Below are 24,100 nucleotides of genomic sequence, written 5' to 3'. Positions count from 1 at the left end.
GGAGCAGAAAAGTGCTATTCATTAAGGCCAATTCCCTCCTTAATTAGAGCATGAGAGCTCACAGCCATGGCCCAGTAGTAGCAGGCACCACAACAGGAATAAAATTATGTCCAAAGAACATTTTCCCAGGTTGGACAGAGCCCTGCCTGGCTTTACATGTTAAATCAAGGTTGCTGCCTGCTCTGATTCCAGCAAAAATTAATTTAGTGGAAGAGGGATCACACCAACAGTAAGGCACCTCTTAATTTGGAGAGCACCAGTGTTGGTGTTGTGTTTGACCCCTTTGGGGATGCTGGGAGCATCCTTTGGTGTACAGCAGGGGCATTATCCATTTATTTTTGCCATGAGATCGAGGCAGGAGCAATGATGCTGTGGAGATACGGGAGGAATCCAGAGCTGGATAACTACAGCAGACACATTAATCCTATATCATAAATGCTACATGGTGATGCACACTAAGAAAACTTGAATTTACTCAGTCTAGGACCAAAAGAACCCTTTGGGGAGGAAGAATTTCCAGCTGGGTGGGTGACACCCAGCAGATCTGGCCCCAGATTTTTCAGCTGCTTTAGATGCTGTGATGTGGCAGAGTAGAAGCCATTCCAAGGGGAGCTTTTCCTGTGCATCCCCCAAGCTGTGCAGAGCACCAGGGTCTGTGACAAGATGGTGACTGCAGCCACCAAGTGTTTCTTTCCTCTTCTGACCCAGTTTCCCCCAGAATGGAACAAACCCCATCAGCTGTACAGTCTGAGATCCCATTAGACCCCTCCTATTTATAAAGTAGCTCGTTAGGGTGACCCTAAAGGTATTACAAGCCCTCTGTGACTGCTGCTGGCCACATTTGGCTTCACAGCAAAGGATAAACCCGGTCACAGAGGGCCAAATAACTGAGAGTGTTATGGATTTTGTGGCTTTTTCTTTTTTTTCTCTTCTGTATATGTCTTTAAGTGGTGTTTGCCAACAAGGAAATATAGCCAGGAGAGTCTCTCAAACCGTTGGCAGGAAGTGTTTCTCACTTTCCATGTTCAGTAAGTTTAGTCTGCTTTTTCAGCTATTTATATAAGTTCAGAAAGATGTCAAAGCAAAGGGCAAGAAGCAGTATTAAAGATGTGTGCATGAAGCACTTATTTTTGTACGAGTAGTACAAGGTTTGTATAGAGTTTTAACACTGTGAAGTGTAGCGAAAAATCACAATTTCCATTTACTGGAGGACAATCATGTATGTTTAAAGGGAATAAAGGGGAAAATGGCATCTCAATCATCCATTACAAATTAGAACCAGGACTAAATTCTGTGAAGCAACCCTGTGATTTTAGAGTAATCCGAGGACATTCACTGGACTTTGAAATATCATTAAAACTTTTTAAACACGAGCCTCAGTCCTTGTATGTATCTGTGGTAAACAGGAGCACACTTTGCTCCAGAGGGATCGATCCCAGGTCACACTGGCTGTTCAGGAGTGTTTTCCACGTGCACTTTGATGACCCTCACCAAACAAACACAGCAGAAAGTTGGCAGGTTTTGTACTTCTGCACTTCTAAGTGAAAAATCAAGGGGTTCTTGGCCTCTTTTTCCAGCACTTCTTTGGTCAGTACTTATTTACCTGTCAGTGCTACAGGAATTTGGTTTGCTGTGAATTTATTACAGTGGCAATTGTTCCTTACCTGATCCCCATGGAGATTTTCTGGGGGTTGTATCGATAGTGAGAAAACACCAAGCAAAAACAAGGGGTAAATGTGGAGATCTGTGATTTAGGGCAGTGAGGGATTGGCCCCACCTTGAGAAGAGCCTGTTGCCAGGTCACTGATAGGTAAATCTTTTTTAAGATGAGGCTCTGCTCCTTGGAAGATCATCACAGCTAAATGACTGAGAAACAGCAATTCCTGGCATGAGGGGTTCTGGGTTTGCACCTTTCCAGAGACATCCTAAACCCAAAAAATGGGGGAAGCTCTGGCACCTTGCTACTGATGACACAAGCCAAGGCCTCCCTGCCACTCCAAAAGAGATTTTGCCAAAATAGCTTGACATTGCTCCTCCAAAGAGGTCAGCTGTGCTCCAGGCTCCAGCAGCTCTGCCAGCTCTATTATTTCCCTCATTAGCTTTTCCTGGTGTCCTGCTTTCATTTCCTCCAAAACCAGGGCAATGGAGAATTTGCTCCACTGTAACATTTCCCCCCCTGGCACAACTGAATTCCCTCTTTGCTCAGCAGCAGCTGCTGGTCAGTTTGGGAGAGCAAGGATGATTTTCCAAGGAATCTCAAACCCAACAGCCCAACTTAAAGAAAACATTTTTTCCCGTTTGTAAAGATGTGGGTTCCCAGTGGAGAGCAAGACAAAGCCAAAAACCATATCCACCATCCACCACCAATTCTAAGACAAGTTTGAGGTGTAAGTGATGAGATCAATACCCAGAAAAATCAGCAGATGGCCTCATCTTTGACTGCTGGCAAGGCAGGGGGGACAAAAATTGCATTTTCCATCTCCCTTCTGCCAGCCAGTGCCTTCCTGGAGGTCTGTACAACACAGGGCCTCTCATCTGAGGTGCAGAGTGAGAATAAAACATCTCTGAGGGTGACATAACTCTGTGTTTGGAGCTGGCCAGACCCTGGAACATCCCACAGGGAAACTCCCATGTCCCACTGAAACCCCCTCAGTCCATGGGATAAGGTGACTTTCCAAGGGATCTGCATGACCTTGGAGCTTGCATGGCTCCCTTTTCCCACCTTGATCTCCCTGGGACCAACTCATCTCATTGCTCCATCACATACCTACCTGGATTTCACCTTTTTGAGGGAAAAAAAAAACCCAAACCAAATGACCTTTGAAGGTGACATCCCAGTGAGGAGTCACCAGTCCCTGCTGGTCACTGACTGGGGGCCAGCCTGGCCCTGGTGCTACTCACGGTGCTCTGATGGGATGGATGTTCCTTTCTTCTTTGTTGTGTCCCCCAAAATCTCAGTCTTGGATAAAATTCCAGTTCTCAGCTGTCCTTTTGTAAGTGCTGGGGGGGGTTTAGACAGCCCCTGTCCTTTGGGGATGCTTGGGGTGGGCTGCTCTCTCCCTGGACACCTCAAAGTCCTCTCCATGCCCAGAGCCTCATCCTGGCCTGGCTCCAGCTATCCACAGGATTGTGCCCATCCATATTTGGGATTGCTTAAGGAATAAACATTGGAAAAGGGACATTCCTTGGTCCCCAGCCCCACCTCATGTATATCCAACCCTGGTTGTGGAGATGTTAAAAACCAGAGAGTTGCAGATAGACTGCACACAAATACCCTCTGTGGGATGCTGGGAAAAAAAACCCCAAACAACCACGAGATCCAACAAATCCCAAATCCTGCATTTAGGATTCTTGTAAGGCCTGACAGCTAAACAACAGTAAATGTTTAATAAGCTCCAATAATGTGTACCAATTTTGCATGCTATCTCCTTAATTCTCCAGAGAATCATCAAAGCCTGCAGAGGATTCTCCCCTCTCCCCCAGGGCCTGGGGTCAGATCCCAAATTAGCATCTCCTAATGCTGCTGGTGAATTTGGGAAGGGACACGATGTGCAGGAGGGAGCGCTCGAGCCGTGCAGAGCAGCTCGGGCTGCCGCCACAAGTTTCCCGAGTTCCTGGGACTTTATATCCCACGCCAACAAAAATAAAACAAAGGTGGAATTCTGCCCTTCTCCCCAGCACGTAGCAGGGCACAAATGGCTCCACGTCGAGGGGAGAGGGACGAGCAACTGTGAGGAGTAGTGAGTGCTATATTTAACAGCTGGCGAGGCGCCCAAATTCCTGGAAAATTCTTTTTTTCCTAGGCTTTGGCTCGAGCTTGTTCTCGTGTAAACCAGCACTGGCACCTAGTGGCTGCTGGATCCAGGCACAGCATCCCAAAAAAGCGTGCAGGGAAGCAGGGAAGGGCTGCTGGTCACTGCCTGCCAACAGGACCATGCTGTTACAGAGCAAATAAAAGCAAGGGCTTCTCCCCCAGAGAGTTTTCTACGCACAAAATATGATGAAAATCCCCCCAGAAATGCTCCCTAAATTCTGCCCACTGCTGACAGCCAAATAAACACGAGGTGCTTCACAAGGGACCTGCTCTGGGGCACGAGGGGCTCTCCAGATATCCTAATTCTGGCTTTCAACACTCTCTCTCCCCTGCTTCCTAAAAACTCTCTTTTGGGGTCAGATGTTCATGATTTAGAGGGTAAATATTTTAATGTGCAACTCAGCTTGGCTTACTTAAACATGTCCTAAAAATGTAGAAAAAAAAGAACCTACTGAAAAAAACCCTGCTATTAGTGGGGTGGCTGGGGGGTTACTGGGACAGGACAGCAGGAGCATCTCCAGGGATTTGATTCCCAGGGATGTTCTTTCAAAGCTCTCTGTCTCTTTTTCCTGACTCAGTGCCGCAACTGCTTTGAGCTCCTCCGGATGGGGATCTCTGAGACTGATTGCAGCTGCTTGGAAATGAATAATTCATCCTCTCCTACTGATTTTAAGGAGAGGCAAAATTATCTGATTGATGAATCTCTGAAGAATTAAGGAGACTGCATACAAAATTGGTACACATTATTGGAGCTTATTAAACATTTACAGTTGTTTAGCTGTCAGGCCCTACAAGAATCCTAAATCCAGACCTGAAACATGTTTTATTCTCCCTGTGGCCCCTGATTCTACCACTTACAGAGGGCAGAGGAGATTTAGGGACTGTGGAGCTGTCCCCACTTATGGCAGTGCTGGTGGGAGGCAGCTCAGGAGGGGCCTGCCACCAGCACTGGGTCAGGGTGGTCATGGCTTTGTCCAGGCAGCTCTGAAACCCGCCTGGGAAGATCCTCTACGTTCCTGGGGACTTTTTTGTGGTGGAACCCTTTCAGCCAACGCATCTGGGCACTGTCCTTGTACCCTGCAGTGGTATTTTCATTCTGTGCTTGTGTGAACTCTTTATGGGCTGGAGAGGAACCACAAACCCTTCTGGTGACCCTCCTGTAGGTGACTCTGGGTGCCCTGCTGGCCTTGGGTCCTTCCTGGTGCTCCAGCAAAGCAGCCTGGGGTCTGTTCAGGGCAGCCTCACCCACAGCTTTAACTCACGAATTCAGTTCTTCCTGATTTCCATCTAATTGCCTCCAGGAGAGCCTATTCACCATCAACAGGCACAGGTTTAATGACTACAGAAGAATTTCCATCATCATTACAATAAGAATCAGCTGAAACCTGGCCTGGCCAGGACAGGAACCACTTGAATGAGGACACATGAGGAGACACAGCTGCAGGGAAAAGCCAAAACTTCCCAGGAAGTCGATCTTTGCACATCAAATGACAACCAGCACCACTCAAGGGGCAGCAGTGACAAAAAATCCCTCCCAGAACATCATGGAATCACCTGGAGCTGGGAGAGAACCCACAAGAACCATCCAAAGCCCAGACACCAAATCTCCTGTTTATTCCTTTGGGGAAGGGGGTCACCTATGGAGCTGTGAGTTGAAACGCTGAGGATGAGCCCTCAAAGGGGACAGAGATGACACGAAAGAGGGTGGCCCTCTTCTTGTAGTGCCCGAAGTAGCGCAGCCGGTACGTGCCGGGCTCCGTGCCAGCCGGGATGTGCCACTCCAGGGTCACGTTGCTCTGGCCACGGGAGCCTTTGCTCCAGTAAAACCTGCAAAACAGGCCCAAAACTGCAGTCAGCAAGGAAATCCACCTTTCAGTGGAGCTCACTGCGTGCCATGAGATAAAATACACTTCCCTGGAGCGTCTTCAAGTCCTCTCTGTGCAGGGGCAGAGCTAAACTGAGAGGGTGAATATTCACTTCAATCACAAAATCTATAATTATTGAGCTCAGGACTTTTGGCACCCATTCCCACATCAAAAGCCCATTTTCTTTTAGAGACTCCTTGTGCAAAAGCCCTTCTCCAACCCCCAACACTCTGCAGAGAGTGCTCAGCCTCGAAACCCCACACATCATCTGGACACGAGGGACTTTTCAGCTGGCTCTGAGGGAGCCCTTCTTGGGAAGCTGAGGAAGATTCACCCACAGCTCTGAAAGGTGTCACCAGCCTTGCTGCTTTGTGGATATTTCTCCAGATAGCTGACATCTCCAGCCTTCACGTTTGTTTCTTCCAAGCTTTTAAAAATTATTTTCTGTTTATTCTGCACAGCACATCTGGACAGTTTCCCCTGTGAGTGTCTCCTGTTTTCTCTTTGGCATCTTATTCATCCCCACAATGTGACAGAGGGATGGATATAGGCTAGGAACAAGCTGCACCACAAACCTTCTGTAATTCCTGCCCTTCCTCCTCCCTTTCCCAAATTTGCAAGCCTCCATTCCAGACTCTGGAGCCAAGGGGAACACCAGTTTTGCCAAATTATCCCCCTAAATATGATCTGAAGAGCATCACCTGCAGGGCCAAGACTAACCTGAGGCTAGGAGCTCTGGAATGAAGCCCTTCAGGTTAGACTGGAATGAGTCCCTGGATCCTGTGGGACAGGGAAATTGCTCAGGGGACCCACCTTGTGTCCCAGGAGGCGTCGTTCAGCACCACACTCCAGCTGCTGGAAATGTTGGAGTATCTCTCCACTGTCAGGAAGTTATGCACAGTCTGGAATAAAAACACCAGAGTCAGGGCACACACTGAAGGTACAGGCAGGTCCCCACCTTCTGTGGCACTTTAAACTGGATAGGGACTCTGCTTCCTCAGGCTTTACTGGCAAATGTGGGAATTGCTGCTACATTTTACTGCCAAAGCACAAATTTAAGCTGATAAATGATGTGAAGAACTTATATGTAGGAAGAAAATAGGCAGTCACAATGTCCATGCAAGGTGAGTGATGGAATGAATTAAGTGCTTTTCTAATTTCCTTTGTTTTGTTAAAATAAAGCAGCAGGGTTGTAGGTTGGAAATTAGAGACCAGGTTTGCCCTGGATACCAGCCTGGCCTAACACAGACAACTTCAATAATATAAAGAGATCATAAACAGCCCAAATTCACTTCGTTGCCCCAAAAAGCTTTCTGATGGTTTGAATTCGCAAAGCACAGCATTCCCATCTTCCCCTGATCTCCCAGCAAAGAAAAAATCCTACCCAAATATCCATTAATCCCAAACACCCCAGTTGTAACATCATTCCATCAATCCCAAACACCCCAGTTCCAGCACCATTCCATCAATCCCAAACACCCCAGTTCCAGCACCATTCCATCAATCCCAAACACCCCAGTTCCAGCACCATTCCATCAGTCCCAAACACCCCAATTCCAGCACCATTCCATCAGTCCCAAACACCCCAGTTCCAGCACCATTCCATCAGTCCCAAACACCCCAGTTCCAGCACCATTCCACCACACTTACTGCATTCTCTGCAGAGTTCCTGGGGTTCCACCCACAAAAGTCACTTTGGCAACTTCTCCCTGAGGGGGAAATTGAGATTTGTATTAAAGGCTGAGCAGCACATTAGGAGCATCCTTTGAAGAGGCCATTTGATGTATTTAAGGGCGGGTTGGTTTTGTGATGTTTTATTGTGCTTGGTTTGTTGTTGCTGTTGTTTTAAATTATTTATAATTTGACTTGTTGCAGCAGCAGTGGACAATCTGTGCTTTGAACTGCTGCTCTGGGCCTTGCCATTCCACTGTGTGCTGGATAAATTCCACCAGTGCACACAGAAAAGGGAGGAAATAAGGGAGATTTTTCAGAATGCCTCCCTGCCTTACTGCAGGGAGTAAGGAGACAGCAATGAGGTGAAACTCTTGCTCTGAACATCTTATCTAAATGCTGAGCATTGAAAACAGAACCATTTCTGACATTTTGATTTCATTTCATTTACATTCCACGGCAGAGGCATCAAAGGTGACCTGATTGCTGCTTGTAAAAAATCCCTGTAAAATATTTGCCTGCTTAATCAACTGCTATTTTGTTTTGAAGCAGAAGGGGAAATCTGCTTTGTGCTGAGTGAGGGGCTTTTATTTCCCCCTTTTTCCACCCATTTTATTCCCATTCAGCACAGTGGCATGGAAATGCTCTGTCCCTGCCTACCAGAGAGATGAAACCTGGTTTGGTCTCCACACAACTCACAGGCTTGTGGGGTGAGGGGCAAGACTTTAAACACAATTTCTCCAGCAGGTTTTAGGGCTTCCCTGAAGCTCTCACCTCTCGATACTTTGGTCTCACTTCTTCCAGCACATCCCCAAAGGTTTTTCCGGCCGGCGCGTTCTCGGCGTTCAGAGAAGGCAGCAGGGTCAGGCTGGTTACGTTGAAAAATGGGGGCTCTGGACCAGGGGACAGCTCCTGAGTGCCATTCTGGGAGAGGGAAGATGTGCTTGTCAAACATCCACATGGACAGCCAGGATTCCCTGAGGAACCACAGCTCTGCCTCCCAGCCTCTGCTGGCACAGATTGTAGGAATAATAAAGTGGGCGTGAAAGGAAAGCAGAGGATCTCCAGCTGTGCAGGAGCAATCCCTGCAGGACACCTGCTGCCCTGTTGCTGGGGTCTCCTAAACCCAGCCCCAGAACATCCCAGGATACTCCTGCCCACTGTTCCTGCCCATTTCACATGGTCACAGTGGTGATGGGCACCGCCGGGTACACCAAAACCACAGCAGGTTTTTTTTCCTTTTGGTAGAAAAGCAGCAACTTCAGGCTGTGCTGAACGTTTAGAAGTACTGATTTCCTACACTTGGAGCTGCAAAACCACCAGAATTTCCCAAGTGGTGTCAGGGCCCCATTACAGGAATTATTTTCATACCGTTTCTCAAAGTGGATTCTGAAGAGAAGGCACAGCAGTCAGGTGGCCTCGGTGAGGAACAGCCACCACCATTAAGATTTAGATGTCCCCAGCAGCCTGTGGCATGTAGGAAAAGCTGCTTACCAGAGCAATAGCCTTGGCCAGGCCCCTGTACAGCTGGATGTAAGCAGAAAGGGTGTGTGGCCCATAAATAGTCGAGGCAGCCTCGTACCGTTGAAGCTGGAAAGGACAAATTTGGGAGAGGAGGGTTGGGAGGGCTCCTGAGTGGTTTGCACATCCCATCCCAGCCAGCTCAAGATCAGCACTGGGTTGTTTATTCCCTTTCTGATAAGGAGACAGCCCCAACAACTTGCCAGAGTATTTCTGCTGCAATTTCAGGTTACTCCTCATTCTCCAGCCTGCTGCAAACAGGAAGGGCCTGTTTGCTCTTCCAGTTTTCACCCTCTTTGTTTCTCCAATTAGCACAGTTTTCACCCTCTTTGCTCTTCCAATGAGCACAGTTTTCACCCTCTTTGCTCTTCCAATGAGCACAGTTTTCACCCTCTTTTAAAGGCTAATGATGCAACTTGCCACCCCTCCAACTTTTTGGGGTGGGATTCTTCCAACTCCAGTTCTTCCAACCTTCCCTCCCAGTTCTCCCTTCCTGTTTTTGTGGCAAAGTAGAAGAACTCTAAGCACACATAATTTCAAAGGAATTATTAGCCCCTGGAGCCAAAAGGTGAACTCAGTTAGACAGATTCAATCCCCAGTTTTAACATTTACCTGGTATTCCTCATAGGTGGTGATGTAGTGGGTGTAGACATTGCACAGACCTGCAATCACAACGTTCATCCCTGGTGTCCCATGGGAATCAAATTCCTAAGGAAGGAAATAAAACCCTTACCTTGAAACAAAGGAAATAAAATCCTTACCTTGAAACAACTTGTTAATGCACAACTATACTGGGTTTTTTATTGTTGTTTTTGTTATATCAATATTGTTATTATTGTTATGTTAGTTGGTACTATTATTATTATTATTCAGGACAGAATACAAAGTTATGGTGGGAAGGGGGCTGGATGCCCAGGAATGCAAACCTAGAGAGCAATTTGCCTTTTTTAAGGTCACCTATTCACTCCCCAAAGAAAAAGAGGACAAATGACCTCACATTCCAGTAAATCTAGGTTTGTTGTTTTTTTTTTTTTTTGGAAGCTGATGTCTGTATACTCCTAAAAAACTCAGGGATATAAGTATGAGAAAGGCCCAGTGAATTGTGGAGACAGCATCTAGGATTGGGATTTTATTTAGGCTGCAGCCAGGATGTGTCAATCAAATGCAAAAAATACTTTTGCCTTTTTTTTTTTCTTTTTTTTTTTTTTTTCAGTTGTTCTCATGTTGCAGAATCCTGGTAGGGATCAAGGACTGAACCCCTCCATCCCAGAGCCAAACTTCTGCTGGCATCAATTGTGCCTGGATCCCTGTGGAATTGGCTTAATGGACTGAAACCCGATCAGTTGGTGTTTTGGGGAGGATATTCATTTCTCCTGCCTGTCAGAAAGCAAGTGGAAAATCTGTCTGAAGAAAATGGGAGAAGGAAACATCTGTGGGACACGAGCCCCATGAGCCCAGCTGGAAGGAGAGGAGGGAAAAAGCAGGAGGCTCAAGAAAAGAGAATTCCAGATGTGCTGCACTCAGGGGAACCTCAGCAACTCACACTTTGAACAGCTTCCCGCAGCCTGCGTCCAGACATGGTCCTGGGGCATGGAGGGAACAAAGTCAGGCTCCAGAATCATGGAATCTCACAATCATTGAGGCTGGAAAATCCCTGCCAGCCCATGGAGTGCCAGCTGTGCCCAGTGCCCACCTTGTCCCCAGCCCAGAGCACTGAGTGCCACCTCCAGCCCTTGCTGGGACACCTCCAGGGCTGGGCACTGCAAAGCTCCCTGGGCAGCCCCTGCCAAGGCCTGAGCACCCTTTGCATGCAGAAATTGCTGCTGCTGTCCAAGCTGAGCCTCCCCTGGCCCAGCTTGAGGCCCTTTGCCCTTGTCCTGTCCCTGTTCCCTGGCAGCACAGCCCGGCCCCCCTGGAGTTGGGATCTAAAGCAGGAATTGCTGGCTGGATTTGCTGCACCCACCAGAAATTCCCACAGCAGCTCCAGCACTGCCCAACATCCCTTAAGGTGCTCAAGTTCATCCAAACTCCCAACATCCCTCTGTGCTCAAGTTCAACCAAAACACCTCAAAACTTTTCACACCCATCACCACAGCCAGGGAGGGGCTGGAGGCACCCTGGGGCAGGGTAGAAATAAAGGTACAAGAGATAAATCATTATCCTATTGAAATTTGCATCAACAACAGTCAGTACAATTCGTCATTGTGGCGTTTGTGGTGCCAAAAACAGAATCAAAGTTAACAGATCCTTTGGTTTCCTTGAAACTGTGTTTTGTTATAACCAAAATTATTCAGGACGCCTGTGTTCATCTCAGTCGTTCTCAGGGTGAGTCTGGGGACAATTTTGAGCCTACCCCCCCTTTCTACCTGCAGGCAGAACTGTTCCAGGAGGTTTGAGTGAAATCTGGCTGCAGTAAATGCAGCAAGAGCCAAGGAATACCCACGTGAACTCCCCGGGCACGGCAAGGATTGCCAGGGAGCCGATGGCAGCAATCTGCACATCCACGATGTCTGGGTGCCAGGGGTGGGGCCAGGTCATCTGAGGGGGAGGAAAAAATGCATATAAATACTCTGAATCAGTGAAAAAAATAATCTGAGGTGCTCTCCTTCCTACAGTCACCATCCAGGCAGATAAATTTATTTATTTAAAATTTATTTGTAAATTAATTTATATAATATATATTATATATGTAATATTATATATTACATATAATATTATATATTTTATATATTATTAATAATATATAATATATCCTATATATTATATATTATTTATATGTTAATATATATTATTAATATTATATATTATATATTATAGAATATTATATATTTTATATTATAATATATTATATATTTATATAAAATTTATTTGTAAATTAATTTATATAATATATATTATGTATGCAATATTATATATTACATATAATATATAATATATATTATATATTTTATATATTATTAATAATGTATATTATATATCCTATATATTATATATTTTATATAGCAATATATTATTGATATTATATATTATTAAATATATATTTTATACTATAATATATATTTATATAAAATTTATTTTTAAATTAAATTTATTTGTGAAACATGTGAGAAGGTGTTTTACCTTCATGTGATGTCTGACCATAAGGGTCACATAAGGCACAAGTAAATACTATGGGTAAGGCCAAAAAAACCCTAAATAAGGTGTTGCCAGAGGGGCAGCTTTGGCAAAGTGAGTAAAGAAGGTCAGGGTAGCATCTAGAAACCCCTCACCTACATGGAAAAAGGATAGAATTGGGATTGATGAGGAGATGAAAAATCCCACTCCAGCAAGACAAAAAATGTTTTTTTTTCTTTTCTGAGGAGCAATTTGCTGGGGGCAAAACATGAATGACAAAAGCTTGTGAAGCACATCAGAAGCAGGAGGGCTGCCAGAGCATCCCTACAATGTGCTAAAGCCCTAAGAATAAAGTGTAATTTGCTCTCAGTAACACCATCCTGCATGGAGGAGGAGGCTGGGAGGAGCTGGGGCCTCTTCTGGGGAGAGCTGAGGTGAGGAGCTGATTGAACACGAAGTGACAGCAGGGAAGCTTTTACCGAGGCCGGTGAAAGGAAGAACAATTCATTTCCTTACCCAGATGGCCTCGTTTAAGTGCTCTGAAGAACCCTGGACATGATCCCTCTGCACAGCAGCAACGTTTGCCTCCATGCCAAGGGAGCATCAGGAGGGAAAAGGGGCAGCAACTTCCAGTTAGAGCTGGAAAGCAGAGCTCAGAAAACACCAAGCCATGCCCTGAGCATGGGGATGGGCTGCATCAGTGGAGCAGCAGCTCTGCAGAGCCCATGCAGCCTGTGCTCCCTCCTTGTCCTTCAGCAGACATCACAAACACTGCCTGGGGCTCCCTGACGGGCCCATGAGGGATTGGGATCCCTGATCCCAGCCCAGTGATCCCTGCACTCCCCACAGGTGTGTCCTTACCTCTCCTGTGTTGAAGAGGATGGGTTTGGGTTTGTGGCAGGCTTTGGTTTCGTTCGAGGGCTCTCCCAGCAGCTGGTCCCGGATTTGATCCCAAAATGGGTCCCCTTCCACTGAGCCTTGAGGGGGAAACACCTTTAAACTCTGTTCCTCAGCTGCCCCAGCAGCTCTCAGACACTCCCTGCTCCCAGGGAAGGAGGACAAATGAGCAGGACAGTCCCACAACAGCCCTTTCTTCTCCCTGTTCCCCATCTCATCCCCTTGCTCTCCTTCCTTTGGCCATATCCTTTTCCCAAATGCAACACAGACAAACCTGGAAGGTTTGTTTGGTTTCCTGCACCTTCCCAAAACCCATCCCTTTGGAGGCTGTGAAGTGACTCCAGGGCTGTCAGTCCATCTGGGGGATGCCCCACTGGGATCTGCCCCCAAATTACCTTGGGTGAAGTTGAAAGCCCCCACTCCATCAATAGTGCCCGCAGCAAAGCTGTGCCCCAGGGCTGGTTTACAGGTCTGAACCTAAAGCAGGAGGGGAGAAGAACAGGAAAAAGAGACAAACCCCATTTTCCCTCACAGTGGCAGGTGCTGCTGGGGAACAGGGATTTTCCTGCTGCTCTCACCGTGTGTGTGGCGTTGAGCTCCACGGACACGCTGCTCATGTTCACCCACTGGTGGGCTGAGCTCAGGGGTCCTGTCACCTCCTGGGAGGCCTTTTCATACAGCTCCTAAGGGACACATGAGGTGGAAAAAAATCCCTGTGGGACCAGGGGTCAGGAAGAGCCATATGGATATTTGCTCATGTTAACGTGTCGCCACATTTCTCTTCCCAGAGAAAAGCAAGGCACAATTCTTCCTGAGAGTATTTCTGAGATTCTCATTGTCTGAACCTCAGAGAAAGGAAAAACAATTCTTATCTCATTTGCTGTGCCTGTGTTTGTGCAAAAGTAGAATGCAATATGGAGATTGTTTATCCAGAGTGATGGGGTTTTGTTTCCTTGTGTGTGTTGGGACTGTGGGGTGACAGTCACGAGATTCTGTGCAGTTGTGTGCAGAGTTGAGTGCTTGGCAGGTTCAGTTTAGATGTAATGTAATATAGTTCAATATAATAGAGAATAATATAGTATAATAAAGTAATTCATTAGCCTTCTGATAAGATGGAGTCAGATGCATCATTCTCTCCCCCCTATCGGGGGTTGCCTGCAAATTCTATATTAATGCAAATCTCTAATTCCCAAAGTCCCTTTGTTTCTGTCACCCCAGAGCCCTGCAAGCTCTCCTTGTCTCAGGGATGGAGGACACTTCTCTTTTACAGCTGAAAAATGTCCCTATTTCAGCAGGATGGCAACTCCCTTCCCCTGGTTGCCACCTCTTGGCATTTCTCACATTTTAGACCAAGCAGAAAAAATGTTTTCTGTGAGAAAGCAGAAGTTTTGCTCTGCTCACTGCCTCAAAGTGCTGCAGGTATTTTCTGCAGCCCTGACAGCTGAAGGTATTTACCACACACACTCAGCCCCTCAGGGAATGGTTTCCAGCCTCAGGTTGGTCCATGGGAAGGGCTGCCAGAAGTTTTACAGGTTTAATGACATTCCTGGAAGGAGCTGAGGGCACAGCCTTGGAAGGGCAGGAGTCTGAGGTGCTAAAGACAACAGCAGTGGGGTTTTCTCCCCTGTGGTTGAGGCACACACCAGCACTCCTGGACTGGGGACAGGGGCACCTAAAGGAAAAGCCACCACCAAGGCTCCTGCTCTCCCTCCTCTGCTGGACACGCTGCAGTTCCCACAAGCTCCAGTCCCTGAAATGCTGCCAAAGACTCTCCTTGCACTCACTGCTCTCATCACACAGGAGGGAAACCAGAAAATTCAGTCCAGGGTGGCTTCAGAGCCCACAGGTGACAAAGGGGAGCCTTTAGGGCTGAGGAAATGCAGGGCCAAGCAGAGCGAGGGGAGCACCCTCTGTGGGGGCTTCAGCCACACATTTTACCTCACCTTTGTGTCACTTTGGGAATGTGATGACAAACTGGCCCACAAGTGGGGTATGGTGGTGCCTCTGAGCTCTCCCAGGAGGATTCTCCCCATCATGATGCCTTTGAGATGAATGGGAGGGAGGGGGAGAGGATAAGAGGGGACATTCTCATCATATCCCAGTGAGGAATATTGAGATCAAAACCCCAAACCAGCATTTTCAAACACCTGCAAGGATGTATCTAAATGAATGTATGTGTTTTAAGTCCAAATTCATGTTAAAGTATGTTTTTTAAGTCTAAATTCAGGTTTCCAATCAGATGTGTTCTACCTGTGGAAATTTTTCCCTACCATTAAGATTTCCTACAATGTCCTAACAAATTCCAGGCTCTGAGGTCCTCTTGATTCCAGCAGGCAGAGTCATCACCAGCTGGTTGCAGGGTTCATTTACTCAATAAAAACAAAATCAAGGAACTTTGGAGTAATTTGAATCTACAAGCATCCACCAAAACAGGTACAAGATAGATAAAATATGGAATGTAGGAGCTAGAAGATAGAATATGGAATATCCAGAGGGAAGGGATCCACAAGGCTCATCAAGTTGCTCAAATGAGCACGAGTTCCTGTCATAGCAGCACTCACACACACTCAGAGAGCAGAATATCCCTTACCTTTGCTTTCAAGTAGATATTTTGCCCTATAATCCTGGTGCTCTCAAACATATCCTTCCCGGGCCCCTTGGCCATGCACATGGCTGCCTGTTGGGAAATTTGTGTAGTGATCAGTGGTTATGGAGAGCATCTGGCACTGCCAGACTGTGGGAACTGAGGGCTCCTTGCAGGCCACATCAAAATTATCCCCAGGGTTGCTACACTCAAGTTAAATTTGGGGCGAACAACCGGAAAATCGGGTGCGCGAGAGACAAAGCGCAGTAAATTCCTGGAAGTGGCATCCAGGATGGCCCAAAAAGAGGGGATTTTTTACTTTTTAGTGCTTTCCCCGTGCGCAGTGGTGAAGCAGAGGGTGGGGACACACTCACCCCTCCGATGGGACAGGTGCTCTGGGGGTTGTCACACGACTCGCCCGTGTTGGCGCAGAAGGGGCCCCGCGTGTTGGGGGACACGTCTCCCAGGTTGGACGAGGCAAAGGCGGCCACAAAAGAGCCCTGCCAAGGACAGAGGAACCTTACAGGGCCTTGCGGGGAAAGCTGCAAAGCCCAGCCCTCCCCACAGCTGCTGTGCTCACCAAGCAGGACCCTGGATTATTCCCAGAGTCACTGGGAGCTCTGGGATGGGGGTCTAGGCACATCCCAGGAGGAGCAGGGGAGGATTGGATGCACATGGCGCCATTTCAGGGAGAACTTCACACCTCCTTGGTGTGCAGACTGTGTTTCCTCCTCCTCCTCCTCCTCCTCTTCCACCTCGGCTCTCCCCCAGCTTCTCATGTTGCTGATCAGATGTTTGTGGGTCATTGGAGCACCTAGCACAGGATTTTTATCCTTCCAGGCACTGACCATGACTGATTTATGGAGTGAGGACTATTGATACTGACTGCAGGGACACTTCAAGGCTTGAACACTTCCAGGGATAGGGCAACCACAACCTCCCCAGATTTTAATTAAAATAAATGTGAGTTATTCCTCAAGTCTGAATAACTGCCACTGATTACTAGCTTGGAAAGTCAAAAATACACCTTCCAATTTCCCTTCTGAAAAAGGAAATAAATCAAAGCATTCACCACAGTCCTTGTGTTCCTGTGTGTCCCTGCTGTCCCACCTGACCCCTCCCTGTCCCAGCCCTGTTTCCCCCATTCCCTTGGGTGCTCCCACCTCTCCAGGGAGCATTCCCTTGTTCTTCTCCTGCTCAAACAGGTAGGAGGCATAGCCCACATTGTCACTGTTCACCAGGTGGTTGGAGTTGTTCATGCTCACCGGGTGCACGGCAAACCAGCTGAGCAAGGGTCAAAATTGAAATTAAAGTGAAATTACAAAAGGGAAAATCTGTTCACTCCATGCAGCAGCAATTGACCTATTGAATTTCAATCCTATTGAGTTTTCCTATTCCAAATTTGTGGGAATTTTCTTTGGGAGAATACACACAGAGACTCACGGTGCTTAGGGATGGATTAACAAGAGCAGATTATTCCCCTCCTGTCCCTTCCTAACCAGGAGGGCTCATGGCTGTAACAATCCAGGCCGTGAGACAACAAGAATTTGTCTTGGTGGCCTCACTATCAGGGCCACCAAGAGCTCCTTCAGACCTGAACTGACTCTTGCAGTAACCCATAAATTGTATTTTGCAGGGATTTTTATATTCAAAGGAACCAGGAGGAGTCAGTGATGTAAAAAAGGGGAACAAATGGAACAGCTTCATTCCTATAAAAAATAATGAAGGTATGGAGAAAAACCTGCTGCTCTGCTGGTCAGTACCTGATGAGGCCTAGCTCGTGTCCATCCTCATCTACCATCTTCAGCAGCACCATTTCTTTGTCTGTGTTGGATGAATACCTGGATGGGAACAAAGCAGGGAAATCCCATCAGAGTCAGGGCTGTGCTCTGATCCTCTGGCAGGTTAAATCCCCACTAGGCTGAGCAAGGATGTGAAAAGGTCATTCCAGGTACCACCAGCACACAGCAAGGCCTTGGAGAAGCACCTGGAACCAGGTGGGAAGGTGAGGGGGGAGCTGTGGCTGTCACTGTCCTCAGGCACTGCTCCTCCAGGGAATGGAGAGAACACAAATCCATGCACTAACGATGGCACTTCAATGCCCTATGACTCTTTATTTGTTAAATAAAGCAGAAAGTCTCATCCTTTCCTCACCAATTCTTCGTGCTTGGAGAGGGCAGCTACAGCTTTCAAGCTCTTTTCAAGCAGTTAATTTTTTCCCTCCTGCCTGGGGAGGTTTTACCTGTTGCGCTCGGACTCCGGGTTGGCGAGGTAGGAGAAGGGGCTCCGGTTGATCTGGCTGTTTTCTACTGTGCCTCTGTTTATGAAGAGCCTTCCTTTCTTCATGTTCTCATGGGCAATATCTATGCTCTGCAAAGCAGCAAGACAGGGACTATCAGCCTGTGGGAGGCTATCTGGAAAATCTCGTTTTTTCCCTCCCTGTCCATCCCCAGACCTTTCTTGGAGTTTGGGGGTGCTTGTTTGAGATTTTTTCCTAAACTCATGTAAAATTCTCAAAAATTACAACAACATTTTAACACTACCAACAGCTGTCTCTGAAGAAAGGGTTCAAAGCTCCTGCTTTTTGAGCTGCAAACAAGCAAGCCCACCTCAAAGCAGGCAGGTGCCACCCCAAACACCCCAGCCAGAGCTGTGCTGGGCTCCAGCACCCTGAACTGGGCAACACCAACCTTCACAATGCCATTCACGATGGACTTGAGGGTTGGCTGGACGAGCCCCTTGCTGGTGATCCAGAACAGGGTGTACTGGAAGTACCCCCCAGGCCCTGAGTGGGTGTGGGTCCCGCTGAGGATGACGTTGTCCTGCCGGTACAGCTCGCCGTACTTGCTCCGCAGCTGCTTCAGCACCTGGCGGGGAGGAAGTGCTCCTAAAAACCCTTCTTGAGCCCAAAAAATCCTCAGCCAACCATCCATCCCCCTCCTCACCCTTCTCTTTCTGCCTGGTGCAACAAGGAGGTTGTAGCTGTTGGCTTGGCAGGAGGATCAAAATAGGAATATCTGGGAAAAGACCTTTATATCCAACCCAAAGCACATCCCAGGAGGATCCACAGCCCTCCAGCACCTCCCTATCATTGTCACTGCTTTGTAATGAAGGGATGGGACTAGTTTTGGGCTAAGAACCATTTATTGCTCAGATAAACATCAATCTCAGAGGCTGTGAGATTTTAGAGGAGCAAGCAGTCTGCCATAGCTCAAAGTAGTCACAAGTTCTTTGTTACAAGGCAATATAGAGCTTTCTACACCAATGGATAGGTGCCACAAGGTTCATTTTGCTTTTCCAACCTATGACCTTTGCTTCACTGTGGATACTTTTGTCCAATGGGCCTCTGTCACACCTATATGCTTCTATTATAACTTCTAAACTCTCGGCTCACCCCATACAACCACACCTCTACATTATAAACCCTTCACCATCTTATCAATGCAGTTTTCTACATTATAAACCCTTCACCACCTTATCAATACAGTTTTCTGCATTACAAACCCTTCACCATCTTATCAATGCAGTTTTCTACATTATAAACCCTTCACCACCTTATCATACAGTTTTCTGCATTACAAACCCTTCACCATCTCATCAGTGCAGTTTTCACTTACTTAAGGCATATTCTTACAACCATAGAAACACAAATTTATGGTTTTTCTGCTTAATGTCTGTATGTTTTATTTTTACATCAATCCAAACTCCTTCTAAGGCTGCAGATCAAACCCTTCAGTGTCTGTGGAAGTTTCTGGCTTTGTGATTCACATCCCTCTGCTGCATTGGAGGCACCACGATAAATTAGTTGCGATTCCAATGAACTCCTGGTAATCCTCCCACTAACAGGAGAGCGAGCACAGTCCAGCCTCACTTACTGAGCTCTTCTCCAGCAGAGGCACAGCATCAGCCCAAGGAGATCCCAAGGGATTGCTCCCAGCCCTCCCCTGCAGCCCCTTGTACCTCCAGCCGGACTCTCTGGGACACCATGCCGATGTCGGCGCTGACGAAGACGACGCGTCGGGAGCCCTGGGGCTCTGCCACGATGAAGGCTCGGCTGTAGAGGCGGGAGAGGAGCCCCCCGCCCACCTGGTTGGGGTTGGCATAGCCCATCTGCAAGAGAGGAGCTCTCTGGGCATTTCTGTTGGTCACAGTGACTTTGAGATACGTACAAGTCTCTTTGCCCAGCCCGGCGGTCGAAGGAGGAGTCAGGACTCCTCTGGTCTTGTTCTCAAGGTTGTTTATTGTTTCTTATCTATAAAATTCTTTCTCCTGTCCTGCTGAGGTCCGTTCAGCAGGTCAGTTCCAGGCACTCTGCCTGCCCCTGGGGCGGTGTTATCTTTTTATTCTAAAAACTACGTGTGCATTATTTACCATAACTTCCCAATACCCATCACCTGTGTTAGACAGTGAGCTTCTACCTGAAACCAATCCAAAAGTGCCAGCAGGACCCAGATCATGGAGGCCAAGCAGAAGAAAGAATAAGGACAGGGCACACCCAAATTCCTCCATCTTGGGACCCCGAGCCTCCTTTCTAAAAACCCCAAAAATCTATTTTTCACCCCGTGACAAACTAACTATTATTCTAAACAAACGCTCTTGACTTGTAATTCTTCATATAAAGGTGGTGATTTGCTCCATGAGTCAAAATCAAAGTCACAGGTGCGTTGGGCTCTGTGCCAGGGTCCTTGAGCCCCCTGGCAGGGGCTGGAGCCATCCAGGACAGCCAGAGGGATGTCCTGAGTTCTGACAGAGCTCCATCATAAATACTGAGCCATTTATTCCTTTACTTTTCCCAGGTAGATTTGCCCAGGGGTCATTCAACAACTCTGAGCTGCAGCTCTGCCTTGCCCCGCATTCCATGGAATGGTTGGGCTTGGAAGGGGTCTCAAAGCCCATCCCCTCCCAACCTGCCACCAGCCCACATTGCTCCAAACCTCAAGGAAATTTCAACTTATGTTTGAGGGCAACGCACATTTGGCAAGGCAAAGGCTCTAAACAGGAAATCCTGCCCAAAAAAGTACTCCCAAAGGATGAAAAATCAGAATTTCAGCAACCCCATGAGGAATTTCACCAACTCACCAGAGGCACCTGTGCCACAGGGCCCGTGCAATCAGCTCTGCCAACACCCACCAGGTACTGGGCCTCCTCCACTGTGTTGTTTGTGCAGTCTGTAAGAACATCAAATGGCAGATCAGTGAACACACCAGCCAGCAGAACTGGGGACAGAAGAGGCCAAAGGGCTCTGGCTGAGTGCTCTGAGGGGATTTCCAGCGAGCTCTCCACGTGCAGAGGCTGTGAAGGCCCCTGGGGTGGCAAAGCAGGCATGAAGAACACCCAGGGAGCTCTCCAGAGGGTCACTGGGCTCTGTCAGATGGGTGGTGATGCACAGAGAGGGGGAACCAGCCCAGCAGTCCCAGTTAAACCCTCTAAGCCCACCAGTACCACACAGGAACCAGGTCCAAGTGCTGTTTGACACAGCCAATTCAGCTCAGCTGTGGTAAGAAAAAAGTGATGGTGTGTCAGGAGCTTCTGGGAAAGGATGAGGGAAGAGAGAAGGGCACATCCAACACATCCTGTGTCCAGGGCTGGTGCCCTGGTCTTCCCCCAGAAAAGCACAGCAGAGCCAGCTGAAGCTCAGAGTTGGGAAAAACAGTTCTGAGAAGTGATTTCCAGGCAAATGGTGAGGAAAATTTCTCCCAAAGGAGATCAAATCTCACCCCAACCAACAGGAAGGTGCAGGAATCCTTCCAGGATGGGCAAACCCGTGGAAGAAAAGCCATGGATGGTTATCAAATCATAATCAATCAGAAAAGCTATCTGCATCTCAGGAAATCCCAGAGCCACAAATCACTGCAGGCTGAGATAACACTGTGGGAAAACATGAAATATTTCTGTGTGCTTGCCCTGTTCCCACAGCCCTCCCCAGGCAGCTGCTTTGGGATCAGGGGATGCTCCTTCTTCCCAGCCTGGCCTCTCCTGGGCTGTCACTTGAAACACAGGAGAAGGGAAACACTCACACTGGCCACAGGCTGATGCCAGTTCTGTCATTTAAAATGACACCAGCCAAATGAGACACCCCTTTAGAAATACCCATCCTCCTCCCCCAAGAGCTCTGACACGGAGGAGAATCACTTGTGCAAAACTCTGGCATGTTATAGCCTAAAACCATGAAGTTTTGAGTCCCAAATGTGAATTACATCCAATTGGAGACCAACATCTGGAAGCTGCAAGGTCCCACTGGCAGGATGTTGAGTCCAGGGGATGTGCCTGGGGACGGGGTTGGAGGCATCTGTGGGCTGTGATGGGGTTGGTCAAATCCTGAGAGTGAGGGGCTCTCAGCAGGCACAGAGAGGGAAGGGAGGATGGAAGGAAGGGATGGATCCCTGCAGCCCTGGGGCTGTGCATCCACACCCAGAGCGCTGCTGCTGTGCTTGGGTGGAAGGAGCACGAGCACAGTGGTGGTGACAGCTCAGCAGTGACCTGGAGACCTCCCCCTGTCCCCCTCTCACTGAAACCCTGCCCTGGGCACCCCCTGGAGCAGGGGCCCTGGAGGGGCTGGGGTAGCTCCACTTGCCATTGGTGTTTTTGGTGAGGAAGTGCAGGACCAGGAGCGCCACGGTGAGGGAGATCATCAGCACCAGGCACGCGATCAGGATCAGCTCCAGCTTGGAGAAGGAGCACCTGGACCTCTTTCCAGCCATGGTGGGGCCACTGTGGGAGCAGAAGGGAGCCCGTGGGACATCCCAGTGAGGGGCACATCCCAGCCAGAGCTCACATCCCACCCTCACAGAGCTGTTTGTTGCTGTGCTGGTGTGAGGGTCCCCAGGACGAGGTGAGAGGATTTGACTCCAAGTTCTCAGAAGGCTGATTATTATATTATATTATATTATATTATATTATATTATATTATATTATATTATATTATATTATATTATATTATATTATATTATATTATATTATATTATATTCTAAAACTATACTAAAGAAAGAGAAAGGATCCAGACAGAAGGCTAGAAAAGAATGAATACTAAAAACCCATGACTGACCAGAGAGCCTGACACAGCTGGGCTGGGATTGGTCATTAATTAAAAACAATTCACATGGAACCACTCAAAGATGCACCTGTTGGTAAGCAACCTCCAAACCACATTCCAAGCAATCAGATAATTATTGTTTACATTTCTTTTCTGAGGTTTCTCAGCTTCTCAGGAGAAAAATCCTGGCCAAGGGATTGTTCAGAAAATATCACGGTGACAGTTTGTGTCCCCCAGCCCAGCATCAGAGACAGCAGCAGCACAGAGAAGGATGGGAAATGGAGATTTATCTTTCAGCTTATGACAAAAATGTGTCACTCCCTGACACCAGACCTGACAGCACAAATTCCCAGCCCTGTGTCTCCCAACACACTTTGCTCACCCCTCTGAAGAGATCTGGGAACAAACCCCACAATATTCCACCAGGTCCTGTGTTCTCTGAGTGGCTGTAGGAGATGCTGAAGCTCAGCATAATACTGTCACCATAATAAACATCAATTTAGGAATCTCAGCTTCAAGGTCCCTCCCAACCCACACCAGTCTGTGATTATTCTGTGATTAGAGAGGGAAGAATGAGGCAGAGAATCTGATTTTCCTGGTTGGAACCTTTGCCAGCTCTGGTGAAGCTCCTGCCTGCAGGTTATTCCTCACAGGGAATGTGCCCTGGAAACAATGAACCCACAGGAAACAACTGCTGGAATGAGCCCTTCTGCTCCTGACAAGGCTGCAGTGATGAGAAATGACATCAGCAGAGAGCCAAGTGGTCACTGAGCCTTGCTCCAGGTGACCTCTCCTATCAGCTCCTTCTGCCACAGCACTCGTGGCCAGGGCTGAATGTCACAGAGCAAATATTTTAGTGACAACAAATCTAAAGCCACAGGTTTCCTTCCTGCCCTCCTTGTTCCCTGAGCTGTCCAGAACTATCCCAGCACCAGCCTGGATCCCATCAGCACCACACACACCCACTCTGCTCACCACCCCACTGATCAAACTGCCCCAAAACCACTGCAAGGTGCAAACCCCAACCCTCTGGGATCCCAGGGGATCTCCTTACCTGAGCTCCCCTGCCTGTCCCAGCAGCTCCCAGCTCCAGACTGGAAAGTTCAGCTGGAAAATTCTTGCTGAATAACCCCGTGAGTCAAGCGTGGCACAAGATAAGGAGAAACCAATCAATAATTGGGATCCCACAAGGAGGTCATGGAAGGTTTTTCCCTGGTGTGTTTCTCTTGAGCTGCACACAGCATCTCCCTCTCCCAAAATAACCTTGCCAGGACTGCTCTGCTGCTCGAGGAATTTGGGAAGGGGATGATTTTTCTTCCTCTGCCCTATCACAGCTTGTCCAGCCTGTGGAATTGTGGCTGGATGTGACTCCTGATTCTCATGGAAGTTCAGTGCTCAGGGTTTCCACGCTCTACTTGAAGAACTTGGAAACGTGATTGTATTTTAAGTGCAAAATACTTTTTTTCTATTTAGCAAAAACTTTATTTGTTGAAACCCAGCTTTTTTCCTCCACCTGTTTCAAGTGCCAGCTAGGCCAGGATAAATTCTCCAGCTGCTCAAACAGCTTTATCCAAAGGCTTTTGGCACTTTGCTCATCCCC

The 24,100-nt window shown here is 47.7% G+C and overlaps 1 protein-coding gene across 1 annotated transcript; it reads right to left on the bottom strand.

The window, feature by feature from the left end:
- Positions 1-5,413: 5,413 nt before the first annotated feature.
- LOC118688349 (putative neutral ceramidase C) lies at positions 5,414-22,167 on the bottom strand. Its single transcript, XM_036385856.1, is given in 21 exon segments — positions 5,414-5,641; positions 6,493-6,581; positions 7,330-7,358; positions 7,361-7,388; positions 8,125-8,274; positions 8,845-8,940; positions 9,484-9,579; positions 10,415-10,454; positions 11,315-11,409; positions 12,847-12,962; positions 13,278-13,359; positions 13,461-13,565; positions 15,473-15,559; positions 15,841-15,966; positions 16,630-16,750; positions 17,230-17,307; positions 17,709-17,836; positions 18,157-18,333; positions 19,427-19,576; positions 20,546-20,634; positions 22,041-22,167. Coding segments are annotated over 21 exon segments (2,199 nt in total). The 3' UTR covers positions 5,414-5,451.
- Between the last annotated feature and the right edge of the window lie 1,933 nt (positions 22,168-24,100).

This window comes from Molothrus ater, chromosome 8 (genome assembly GCF_012460135.2).
Source record: "Molothrus ater isolate BHLD 08-10-18 breed brown headed cowbird chromosome 8, BPBGC_Mater_1.1, whole genome shotgun sequence".
Lineage (NCBI taxonomy): Eukaryota > Metazoa > Chordata > Aves > Passeriformes > Icteridae > Molothrus > Molothrus ater.
This window is presented reverse-complemented; position numbering and strand designations above follow the sequence as displayed.